General features: G+C 40.2%; 1 protein-coding gene across 8 annotated transcripts in view; it reads right to left on the bottom strand.

Annotated features, from left to right (window-relative positions):
• ZNF711 (zinc finger protein 711) overlaps nucleotides 1-13,209 on the bottom strand; it is a 37,616-nt gene that overhangs the window by 11,745 nt on the left and 12,662 nt on the right. For 2 of the 8 annotated variants that reach the window (XM_054039532.1, XM_054039534.1), the window contains exons 2-3: nucleotides 6,325-6,429; nucleotides 3,559-4,089 (exon numbers count right to left, since the gene is read on the bottom strand). In XM_054039532.1, the coding sequence (XP_053895507.1) occupies nucleotides 3,559-4,089; nucleotides 6,325-6,403 (610 nt within the window). In that variant the 5' untranslated portion in view covers nucleotides 6,404-6,429. Of the gene's footprint in view, nucleotides 1-2; nucleotides 55-757; nucleotides 2,091-3,558; nucleotides 4,090-6,324; nucleotides 6,430-13,209 lie in introns of those variants that run through there. The other 6 variants (XM_054039536.1, XM_054039539.1, XM_054039535.1 and 3 more) reach the window with 6 other exon arrangements.

Genomic DNA, 13,209 nt, shown 5'->3' with positions numbered 1-13,209 from the left:
ACCTTTTTTAGTTGTTTTCAGGTGTGTGATGTCCAGATTCACTGTGGATTGCCAGCTCCCAATTCATGTGATATCTCAGCACGCACTATGTTGGTGATACCACACCCACCAAAGAAGCCCATAGGGATGAAATTAGGGCAATATAAGTCCCATGGTTTTACAATTTTGCAAAGTTTTCTAAAGTTCAATATGTTTACTTTATATACCATATGGTACAATATAGGAAATGTATATTAAAATATTTTAGCAAACTATGCAACACTGTATTGTAATATACTAAAAAGGAGGTGGTGGTGGAACATTACCTTACCCCTAAAGGCCAGCTCCAGTGTTGTTCTTTGGTGGGTATGAGGTCCCCCGCATAGTGCATACAGGGCCAACACATAGACCAAAAGCTGGCAATCCCCTGTGGGTCTGAATATCGCAAACCTGAAAAACAAACAAACAAAAAAATATGTTTTAAGTTACAAGTGTGCCAGTTGTCCCATTTACCCTGGTTATCTGGTGTGTACAGTATACATATTAAAACCTCATTTTGTTTGTTTTAAATAATCTAAAAGACGGTTATATTTAAAACAAACTTTCTATCTTAACTTCTAAATTCCCCCCCCCCCCCCCCCTTTTTTTTTTGGTGACATTAACGTGTCCTATTGGGCCATTTTAAGTCTCCAGAAACTGTGATTTGACATATCCAATATGCCATGGCTTGATTTGTAAGTATATTCGGAATTGAGTTTTCAACCTTATGATTTTTTACCTGATATGCTCATAATGCTTCCTTTAATGTAAGAAGTTAAATTCATCTGCACAAAACAAAACAGATCAATGGTGACAAACTTCTAGTGAAAACTTTGACTATTACAAAGTTTTCTGTGCATATCAACTTCTGAGCAAAAAGATCAGACTATACTTATTAGTTTCCAGGTAACATTTACCATTAAAATAAAGATTTTTCCTTATAAATTTGTAGCATAGCCAAAGAAGATACAATCTTAAATTGGTGTAAACTACATTTAAGCAGTATTAACACTGTAACACAATGTGACAAGATAAGGTAATTTTGAAATAAAGCTCCAAGCTTTAACCCAGCTTTTTGTCCCAGAACATTGTATACTGTAGGGGCTCCCAAACTATGTTCCACAGAGCACTTAGTGGTGATCCATGAAGAGCAAGCAGGTCATATGATGTAAGATCTCTTTGTTTCAAGATGTTACACTTCATTAAAAGACAGCTTTACAAATATTATAAATACTTTTCTAAGATTATGGTTCCATATAAACAATTGCTGTTGTTGACAAAGGATGTTATGCGTTCATGAATCAGAAAAATGTCCATGTGATAATCTCTCTGTTCAGATGTGGTCCACACTACAAAAAAGTTTGAAAACCCTGGTAATATATCATGGGGAATCATAGTATACAATTATACTCCTTTAATATATGTTGCTTATTTAACTATACAGTAAAACATCTATACTAATCCGAGGTTTCAAACTCCTGGCTCACTAGACATATTTATCTGTCTCAGCATGACAGAGTCAGATTCTGCAGAATACAAGTTCTTATTTTCTTTAAGGAAACAAAAAGAACCATTATCTAGCTGTAAAGATTTACATATTATCTTCAGAAGCACAACCAATTCAGCACCATCTTATAAAACCTGAAAAAACAGCTCTATAGGACTGATTCTGCAAGGTGATGAGAACTCTGGTCCCAATCAAGCAAAACATTTAAGTACATGCTTAACTTTACAATTAATTTTAAAGTTAGCATATACTTTGTTGCACCAAAACTGGAGTGCTCAGCACATTACAGGATCAAGCCCCATAAGTGGTGAGAACTGTCCTACTGGTCTAAATGAGATGATGACTTTAAAGCCTAATAATGACTCTTCAAAAAACCAGAATTTCTTATAACGCAGGTTGCAATTGTGTTTACTCAGACCATGATGTGCCTAAAACACAGTCACAACAACTACCATCAAGTTATAGTTATCTACCTTAGAAGGAATTCCAAAGATGACTTTACTTACAATTACAAGGATGCAGTTGGAAATATCGCAGTTACAGAACACAACTCATCATAAGTACTCTGTTAGAAAGGAGGAATTCTTTCAGTGAAAACAACTGAGCATTATAATGGTGTTCCTTTACTCATAAAACATACACAGGAATACCACTGCTGTAGAAAGTTTGATTTGCTTTCATAATGGTTTCTTTGTGTTCTTGTTCAAAAATCCTCACTAGTTTAAATGACATATTTAAAGTGCCCTTGCATGCAGCACGTGACATTACATTAAGGACAGACTGATGAAAACTGTAGCTCTGTCTCTCCCACAATTTTGGAAAAAAATCTAAACATGTAATACTTCTAAAAATGTTTTGGAAAACAGCATCACAGACATGTTTCAAAATGTAGACTTGAAAAGACATATCTGAATACAGTGATTTGTATTTATCCTGAAAATTTAAAAAAAAAGCAGTTTATTGAAAATAGATCTCTGAAGTTTTGACACACTTGGCATTCCCATCATTTATTGAGATGGATTGCTACCAGCTATATAAAATGGTAATTGGACAATCAAAACCTATTCTGGCCTAGTCAAATTTCACTAGCTGTAATTCAGAAAAGTTTTCACTGACAGATATTTTGTATACTAATTAACCTACATGGAAGTCCTGTGGGTGAGAGTGAAAACTGGTACCAGACATCCAATTGTCAATATCATTTAATTGTAGAAAAAAAGGATTATTTGCCTAATCTGCAGTTTTCCCACAGTTGCTCTCACTCAGCCAGCTGTACTCTAATTGCGGGTAGCTAATAATCTATGTGCACTTCCCACAGTGCAATATAGGGCAAGAAGCCAGTTTTCATTTTCAGCCTCAGATCAGAGGTGTCAGTCAATAAATGCATATTTTTTTTAAGTTTAGTTCAGACCAGGCAGTGGTACATACAACAAATTGGCTACTATCTTTTTGTTTTGTCAGACAAATATATGGCCTTTAACGTTTTTATGTTAGCCAATGTGGTCAGGGACACAATTCCATATTCTGGGTGTCCCTAAACCTCTGACTACCAGAAGATGGGACTGGATGACAGGGGAATTACCCCATTCTGTTCATTCCTCTGACACTGGCCACTATCAGAAGACAGGATATTGGTCTAGATGGGCCACTGGTCTGATCCTGTATGGCCATTCTTATATTGTGTTCTTTTTTCTAGCTTGATGCTATTGATGAAACTCAAAAAATGCTATTTTCTGCACATATTTCCATAATTTATAATTATGTTTTTTTAAATTTACTGTATCACTGCAAGGTTAAATTACAGTATATGTAGTATATTAAAAATATTTTTTTTGAACATCCATTGTTCAGAAATTACACACACACACAAAAAATCTAACTCTTGGCACCAAGTAATTAATATGGCAGGAGACTGTTCTTTCAGAGAGTTCAGGTGCACAGGTTAGCAAGATTTCAGTTTTAATAACTTCTCCCTACTGGACCACTTCTAGTTGAAATAATCTCCTATTTATATCTACCTTTATTTCACTTACAAGATATCATTAAGTAGTCTTCAGAAGTGCTCTTGCCATCATCATCATCTTCAGTTTTTATTGTAACCGTAGAACCAGGAACAGTACTGGCTGCTTGAATCACAGTTTCTGTATCTGAATTAGTTACAAGAACTTCTTCTGAAACCATTGTGGGTGAGTCAGCTCCTGACACAGAGTCTTGCACCACATGTTCCAAATGTCCATCAGGACCCGTAACAAGGTCAGCCACAAAAACCTGATCAGGAACTCTAACAGTTTCCGTTATTAGATCAGAAGTCAAAACATGATCACTGGTATCTAAAGCTTCTTCAATAGCAACATCAGCTTCCAACACAGACTCAGGAACAATTACACCTTCTGTTACAACATCAGTTTCAGTGATGATATCTGGTCCTTGGACAACTTCAGCAGCTAAGCCATGATCAAGAGTTATCCCATCATCCGTGACAACATCAGAAACTAATACAGCTTCAGGGACTGATACAACAATATGGTCGCCATCAATATGAGCAGTGCCAGCCATTCCAGCCACTGTGAAACAATTGTGAATGAGAGAAAATGTTAACATTCACACTACTGTATCACATGTACTGTATCTAAGAAATATAACTAAGGTACAAGCTATGCATAGAAGAGTGCTCCCTTGCCTTCTAACAAATTTCATTACATTTTACATACCTCCAGATAAGAATGAACACCATCTTGTAATAGTCTATGATTTTAAAATTAAACAAAACAAAAGCACAAAAAACCCCAAATCTTTCTTTAAAAGAAAGATTAGGTCAAAGCTGCCCCCCAGTTTAGATTTAATAAAGCTGAGATTTAAAAGCCAAAAGGTCAGTAGCGGATTCCATTATATGTATTCTAAAAAAGCTAAAACATTTTTCTATTATGCTAGCAACTTGAACGCTGCATTATTTTGTTAGTGCAACAGAGCCCGAACAGCAAAGCTGACTAAACAGCATGAAACTGTGTGGCTTTGCTGTGACACAAGATAACAGTTTCTTTAAACATATCAAAAACTGTGGAGTTCAAACTGTCAAAAATATCACTTGTTTTACTTGCGTATCAAATTATGCCAGAGGTTTCAATTATTCACTCTAGTAAATATTAACAATTTTCCTTTCTAGGAAACATAGCCGACAGGGATCTGGGCTGCAAGAGAAGCCATGTTAGAAATATCCAATTATTTAAAGCCTAAATAAAAACAGTAATTTTAATCTTTATGGATAAAATATTCAAGAACATAAGCCCTTTTAAAATGAAGATGGTAAATAATATTTTCCATTTTTATTGTAATTAATTTGGCACAGTCAAAGGACTTATGCCATTAATACTAGCTCTGCAGAATGGTCCTCCCCATACAAATAATAATACACCTCTACCCCGATATAACGTGACCCAATATAATACGAATTCGGATATAACGCGGTAAAGCAGCGCTCCGGGGGGGCAGGGCTGCGTGTTTCGGCGGATCAAAGCAAGTTCAATATAACGCGGTTTCACCTATAATGCGGTAAGATTTTTTTGACTCCCGAGGACAGCGTTATATCGGGGTAGAGGTGTAATAAAAAAAAACCTCTATTGATAGATGGCAGAGTTAGGGACCTGCAGGTCCAGGAGAGAGTCAAGACTGCCCACTTTCAAATACCTAAGGCTGGTGCAGTCACTATTATCTTACTTTTGCCCTGTCTAAATGAGAAAACAGTAGCAAATTAACTAAATTAGTTTAGAAACTGCTTTAGTTAAATCAATGCAACATCTTGGATGGACATTCATTTCAATTTAGGAGCTTCTGAACATAATTACACAGGCATGCATGCAGGGGGAATTCAGGACAGCAGCCAGCGGGGAGGCCATAAGAACATGGATCTAAAGCAGGGGTGGGCAAATTACGGCCCAGGGGCTGCATCCAGCCCTCCAGACATTTTAATCCGGCGCTCGAACTCCCGCCGGCTTGCCCCATTCCGGCACTTCAGCTGGGGAGCTGAGTCGGGGGCTTCCCCAACTCCGCGCGGCTCCCGGAAGCAGCAGCATGTCCCCCCTCTGGCTCCTACACATAGGGGCAGCCAGGGGTCTCCACACACTGCCCCCGCCCCAACCGCTGCCTCCGCAGCTCCCATTAGCCGGGGTCTGCAGTCAATGGGAGCTGCAGGGGCAGCACCTGCGGACAGGACAGCGTGCGGAATTGCCTGGCCGTAGACACAATCAACTCCGGTTTGAATAAGGACTGGGAATGGCTGAGCCATTACAAACGTTGACTCTATCTCCCCTTGTAAGTACTCTCACACTTCTTATCACACTGTCTGTACTCGGCTAGCTTGATTATCACTTCAAAAGCTTTTTTTCTCTTAATTAATTGGCCTCTCAGAGTTGGTAAGACAACTCCCACCTGTTTATGCTCTCTGTATGTGTGTATATATATCTCCTCATTATATGTTCCATTCTATATGCATCCGAAGAAGTGGGCTGTAGTCCACGAAAGCTTATGCTCTAATAAATTTGTTAGTCTCTAAGGTGCCACAAGTACTCCTGTTCTTCTTTTTACTGATAAAAGTGGGAATTCAAATATGGATAGCTTGTTTCCTGAGGACTGCCTCCGTATGGCATTGTGAAGACAAAATTAAATACATACTAAATATTATTATAAACTGTTAATTAATCTTACATTTGAGCATGAGCTACATTCAATGATGTAGAAAATATGTTTTATTTAAAAGATCTCTCCCATTTTATGCATTAGTGTTTAAAAATAAAATGTTTTACCAAAATCTTGCATAATCATAGTGTGAGGCATTTTGGACTCTTGTGTCTGCAATCCAAGACTTCCACCACCTGGATCCATAGTCAGCTAAGCTCTTTCACAAATAGCTGTGAAAACAAAATTGTAACTTATATTAAATGCATATTACATTAATTGGTTTAGCTCTACTGGACTAAAGTCTGATTCACTCTGTATAAGTCCATGCGTGCAGACATGGAAATGTGTCCCTGAAAAGCTGAAGGAAAAAAAATAAAAATAAAAGATGCTACCTTATACAATTCACTGTCATATTGTTTTACAATCCTGTATTAGATCTCAATCCTGCAAACACATCCATGAGTAGCCTTATAAAGTAAAAAAGGACAAAGTGAGCAAAATTAAGCAAGTGCAAGTATTTGCTGGACTGGATCTTAGTTACAAAAACAAACGAATAAATGTTTTTATGTGATGCACTGTTTAGGTTACAACTTGTAAAGATTTACCTAGAATGTGCTACTGGAACATCCTTAACACTCAGAACTCCAGACAGACACATAGCTTTACCCCAAGGGGTACTAATTGAGCCCAAACTTTTTGTATCTCTGTTCGGAGTAGAATATAAAAATATGCTCTGAAATTCTCTCCATAGCATGACTAATGACAGCTCATTAAAATGTCAAAAGCACTACTGACAATAGCAACAAATTATGTGCCAAGTATTAGTTAGCAACTGAAGACAGTTACCTAGATCCTATTACACACACAAAAAACTGTTATGAAGCAGTTTGAGTTGCTACAAATACAACTTACCTACCCACAAAAATAAGGAAATCAAAGGTAAGCCACCTAACAAGAACACACATTCAACCCACAAGCACACACTTTAACATTACAACTGCAATATACTACAGATCATGCACCAAAACCTTAACTTTGCCCCATTTCCATCCTTCTGTACATACTTTTTACTGGATTATTTCTTCCCTTCCCCAACACTAGTACATGTAGACAGCTGGTGTAGCAAAAGGTAGTGATGAGAGAGGCTAGTCTGGGAAAGGGTTGTGGCTGTAAAGCAGTTAAAGGGGAGGATGGAAGCTCACATCCCAGGTGGAATCCTGGTTTAAGTTATCAGGGCATGGTCTGTGGCATATTGTAGTTGTAATACTTGTAAGGCGGAGCAGAGGTCTGTACTGTAGGAGACTTTTTATATCTTTGCTTTTGAGAGTTTGCCAGGTAAGTTGTGTGCGCTTCACAAAATGTTTTATATACAGACGCTCCCCGGTTACGCAAACCAGACTTACGGAAATCCGCACTTACAGAAAAAGTTCCGTAAGCTTTTTTTTTTGGGGGGGGGAAGGGGGGAGAGGGGGAGGCGTGATTGTTAGAGATACGTTCCCGACTTACACAAAATTCGACTTATGCAAGGCGTTCCAGAAAGGAACGCTTGCATAAGTCAGGGAGCATCTGTATAACTTTCTTAGGGATTTTTTAAAATAAAAATCTGTCAGTCGCTGCACATTAACCCTTTTCTTGTAGAATAAAATCTGACAAAAGTGTAGCTCCTATGGGTTTGTTTTCATTGCTTTGTTAGCTGGAAGTATACCGTATAACTCAATTTTTTCCCCTAACCCCACTTCTGTGCACAAAGAAAATATCTAGCTGAAGTTAAGTGGTGCTTTAAGACAGCGGTCTCCAAACTTTTTTGATCGCGCACCCCATCAATAAAAATTTTTTGAGCATGCACCCCCTGCCGCGCCAAAGCAAAAAAAAAAAAGCCGCTTGGACTCCCGCCCGAACTGCCAAAGCAAAAGAAAAAAAAAAAAAAAGCGCTCCTCCTGCTGTGCATCCCCAAGGATCCTCTTGCGTACACCCCACTTTGGAGACCACAGCCTTTAAGATGTAAACTAGCTCATCCATCAGAGACGTGGGAGGGGTTAGAGAGGGGCTGCATGAGGGGTTGAAGTTCAAATGGTGATGAAGTTGGAGCTAGTAATGCTGTGGAAATGAAGTTATAACAGCTCAATGGCTAATCCAACTACCCCGCTAATTCAATCATTCTGTGCTGCTAATCAAATCACTCTGCATAGTGTTGTTTTGCAGTGTGGTCACTCTCACTCCAGCTTGCTAGCTCCAATGGAGTAACTCTAGTGTACCAACTAGAGCTAACTATTTAGCTGTTGCAGGGAAGACAGTAAGTTATAACACGAATAGAAGCCGAACGGGCATTATTATTTTTATTTGAATTGCAATAATGTCTAGCCCCAGTTGTGGACCAGGATCCCATTGTGCCAGGCGCCATACGAACAGAACAAAAAGACATACTGAAAGTTCATATAGGCAGGGACTAAGGGTATGGCTACACTTGCAGATGTAGAGCGCTTTGAGTTAAACCAGCCTTCAGAGAGTGTACTAGGGAAAGCGCTGCAGTCTGTCCACACTGAGAGCTGAAAGTGCATTGGCGTGGCCACATTTGCAGCTTCATTGGGAGCAGTGCATTATGGGCAGCTAGCCCATTCAAGTGGCTGCAACATGCTTTTCAAATGGGGTGGGGTGGGGTGGAGTGTGACAGAGAGTGTGTTGTGTGTATGTGGGGGGGAGAGAGAGTGGGTTTTTGGGGTGCTGAGAGTGTGTCAGCATGCTATCTTGTAAGTTCAGACCCCTCTGCCTCCCCAACCCCTCTCTCTCACTCACTCAAAGCAAACAGTAGCTGTTTATTTTTTCTTTCGGACCAGATAAGCAGCAGGCACTCCAAAAGGGCACTTCCGCATTCCTCTTGAGTTCACAACAAAGACAAGAGAGGCCACTTCAGTTAAGGGGATTATGGAACGTTTCCGGAGGTCAATCAGACTGTAGTAATGTAACTTCTCGTTTACACTGAAGCTGCAGCGTCTCACCCAATACGCATCAGATGTGCATCAGACGTTATCCCTCTCGGGGAGGTGGAATACTAGAAGCGCTCTAGCCAGGGAGTCAGAGCGCTCTACGTGCCTTGCCAGTGTGGATGGCGAGTGAGTTAGAGCGCTCTGCGCAGCTTTATTGCGGTATAACATGCAAGTGTAGCCAAGGCCTTAGTATAAGACAAGGGACAACAGATGGATACAAACAGATGAGGGAGCACAAGGCAACAATAACACAATATAGGTCAGGGTGGGGGTCAGGGTTCCCCCAAGTCTCTGCTTCAGGTCCTTGCACTGTCTTTTCTCCTGCCCTGCTTCTCTCCCCCTCCCCCCACATCTGTGGGAAATTTTAAAAAAGCAAGGGTGACCTGGAACTCAGGCAGTCTTCCTGGGTCAGAACTTTTGGCTTAGCCTACAAAGGGTCCACCTCCAGCCCCTCCTCTAGGGCCTGCTGCTTGGAGGCTGGTTCATGCAGCTTTGGGAGCAGTGAGCCTTGTTGCTGTCTCCTCAGCAGGCCTGTCTGGACGGTGGGGATTGGGGAGGGAACCTTCTTGTGGCAGGTTTTCCCTTTTAAGCTCCCACCCCGAGATAGAACAAGCTTTGCAGCTGTGCTTTGCTGCCACTGAACAGGCCCAGAGGAGCTCCTTAGTCCCCTCTATCAGTGTGTGGGTGTGCCCCTTCATAGTTAGCATGACAGGCAATGGTCTCAGCGCACCAATAGCCAACCCATTATTAAGTTTTTTGTAGGCCTTGTGTCAAAAGGAGTTTTAAGAAGAATTATAAAGGAGAAAAATGAGTTAGTTTTGCAGATGTTTATAAAGTGCTTCTCCCAACCATGAGGAGCAGCATGGGAGAAAGCACAAAGGTGTCTGAAAATTAAACAAGTGAGCTATGGAGGCTGACATCATGGGCTCGTCAGAGGTGGGAGTCAACATTTTGATACTGAATGAAAGATAAGTAGGGTGAGGATAGGTCATAAAAGACCATGAAAATTAAGACAAGTTTGATATAATAAAGAGGGAACCAGTGAAGTGATGCAAAGAGAGGGTGACATGGTCAAAGTGACAGGCTAGAAAAATGATCTTTGAAACAGCATTCTGAACGGATATCAGCGGGGCAAGATTGCATTTGCCAAGGTCAGAGAAAAGGATGTCACAATAATTGAGAGAGGAGATTATGAGAATCTGGACAAAAGTTTTAGCTGTGGATAAATAGGGAAGACTGTATCTTAGAGAAGTTAAGCATAAAGAATATGCAAAACTCAGACATGGCCTGGAGGCGAGTACCAGAGGAGAGGGCCTAGTTGAAGATACTCTTGCCCATAACGTGGGGTTTGAGTAGTGGTGATGAAAGGGAGGATTAGGAGCTGTTTTAGCCGCTTAGAGCTTGAGCTGACAACTAGATGCATACAAAAAAATTTGGCAATGGTTAGGTCACTTGTCTGCTAATACCACTACCTATCATGATGACCAATTCTGTCTCATCATTTTCTTGTACTTTCCTGTCGGTCTGTTATAGTTAGATTATAAACTATTGGGGGGGAAAGGCCCATCTTTATGCATCACCTAGCACAATGGGATTCTGATTCGTGACTACAGCTCCTATGTGCTACAATAATATATCTAAATAACAGACATCTTTTCTGACAGTGGCCCTGGGTTCAGATGCTTCAGAAGAAAGTGTAAGAACCCTTCTGTAGGCAGATCAGAGAATCTGCCTCCCACATTAGGTCTCCAATAATAAGAGACTGGTTTAGGCACTGATGCATAACCTTTAATATCTCTTCCAAAATTATAATTAATTGTAACAACTCTGGATATTATCTATACAAATGTCCAATCCCTTTTGAATATTGCTAAATTCCTAGCCTCAATGATTTCCCATGTCATTTTTTCCACAGTCTAACTATATGTTGTGTAAAGCAGAACTGGTTTTGAATTTGCCACCTTTTAACTGAATGTCCCCTTGTTCTTGTGTTCTGACACAGGGAGAAAAACATTCTTGATCTACATTCTTTATTTTATATACTTTTATCATGTCCTCTCTCAATCCCCCTCCTAAGTAAATAATCCCAACCTCTTCAATCTCTATTTATAATTTTTTCATGCTCTTGATCATTTTTCTTGCCTGTCTCTGACCCCCCCCAATTCTGCAGTATCTTTTTGAGATGGGGTGACCAGTATTGCAAAGTATTCCAGATGAGACTGCACCACTGATTTATACAAAAGGCATTATAATATTTTCTGTATTAGGGAACGTCTATACTTACCTTCGGGTCCGGCGATAAGCAATCGATCTTCTGGGATTGATTTATCGCGTCTTGTCTAGACGCGATAAATCGATCCCGGAAGTGCTCGCCGTCGACGCCAGTACTCCTGCTCCGCGAGGAGTATGTGGAGTCGACGGGGGAGCCTGCCTGCCGTGTCTGGACCCGCGGTAAGTTCGAACTAAGATACTTCGACTTCAATTACGTTATTCACGTAGCTGAAGTTGCGTATCTTAGTTCGAAGTGGGGGTTAGTGTGGACCAGCCCTTATTCCCTATCCCATTCCTAAGGCATCTTGTTTGCTTTGTTGACCACAACTGCACATTCAGGAACTCTTCAAAGAGCTGTCTATAATGACACCCAGAGTCCTCTTTTGAGCTGATTCAGTTAATTTAGAATCCTGTAACCTGTACAAATAGTTTAAATTTGCACATTTACCTAGCTTGTTTTAGGTCTCTGAAATTCCTCGCCATCTTCTTTGATTAACCTAAATAAGTTGGTGTTGTCTACAAATTTTCTATCTCACCACTCAACACTACACACTTTTAAACACATAGGTATATTTGATAGCCTTCAATCCTCTGAAACAATGGCTGTTTTTAATGAGAGAATTCATATTTTTGTTAGTGGCTCAGCTACTTAATACTTAAAATTCTGCAGATCATTTGGGTCTGATGAGTTGCTGCTTTTTAAATTATCAATTTCCTCCAGGCACCTCCTTCTTCCAACATCTTAATCTCCAATAGCACCTCACCTTTATTCCCAGAAAAGAACTAGTCTGGGGTAGGTATCGTCCCAACATTCCTGGCACTGAAGACAGATACAGAGAAATCATTTAGTTTCTCAGCGAAATCTTCATTTTCTTTAAATGATTCCTTTAGCTCCTGGTGATCCAGCAGACCCATCAATTTTTTTTTGTAGACTTTCTGCCTCCAATGTACTTAAAGAATCTCTTTGTTCTTACACCTTTAACTGTTCTTTGAAATCCATTTCGGCCCTTCTATTTTCCCATCTATTGCCTGCTGTAGTTTGTGTTCCTGTCTATTGGTTTCACTAAGGTCAGATTTCCAAATTTTGAAGGATTGTGTTTGGCTTAAATAGGCTCTCAAATTGTTTCATGTAGCTATATTGCAGGGGTGGCCAAACTTACTGACCCTCCGAGCTGCTATGACAATCTTCAGAAGTTTGAGAGCCAGGCCATGCCTGCAGCCTTGTGGGAAGTGCCTGCTGGGACTGGGGGCTTCAGCCTTATGGGAGGCACCTGCCAGGGTTCGGGACTTCTGGATCTCAAAAAAATATTACCCAATCTTAAATTTGAACATTATTTGGAAAACAAATTTAATTGTTTAAGTTCAAAAAGATGATAGCAACTACAAGCCCCTGATGCCATTGATTCAACTCAGAGGTATTTCACTTATCCACCATGTACAGTGGATTTTTATTCAGGTCAGGACAAAAAGCAATAACCATAAGCTGCCTGTATTCACTTCCAAGGCCCTTCAGGATCAATCCCCACACTCGCTCTCTCTCATTCACTATCAATGCACACTTCTAATCTACCCATGATGCCAGCATCCATTTCTCCTTATAACATTTTCAAACAACCCCCTTGTGCTTTCTCCATTGCTGCCATATACTTGAGAGATGTTCAACATCAGCATCCACAAAGCTACCTCATTATTCACCTTCAAGTCCCTTCTCAAATCGCCTTTGCTGTGAAGCCTACAAAAAGCTTGAGAATGGTT

Source organism: Malaclemys terrapin, chromosome 9 (assembly GCF_027887155.1).
Source record: "Malaclemys terrapin pileata isolate rMalTer1 chromosome 9, rMalTer1.hap1, whole genome shotgun sequence".
NCBI classification, from domain to species: domain Eukaryota; kingdom Metazoa; phylum Chordata; order Testudines; family Emydidae; genus Malaclemys; species Malaclemys terrapin.
This window is presented reverse-complemented; position numbering and strand designations above follow the sequence as displayed.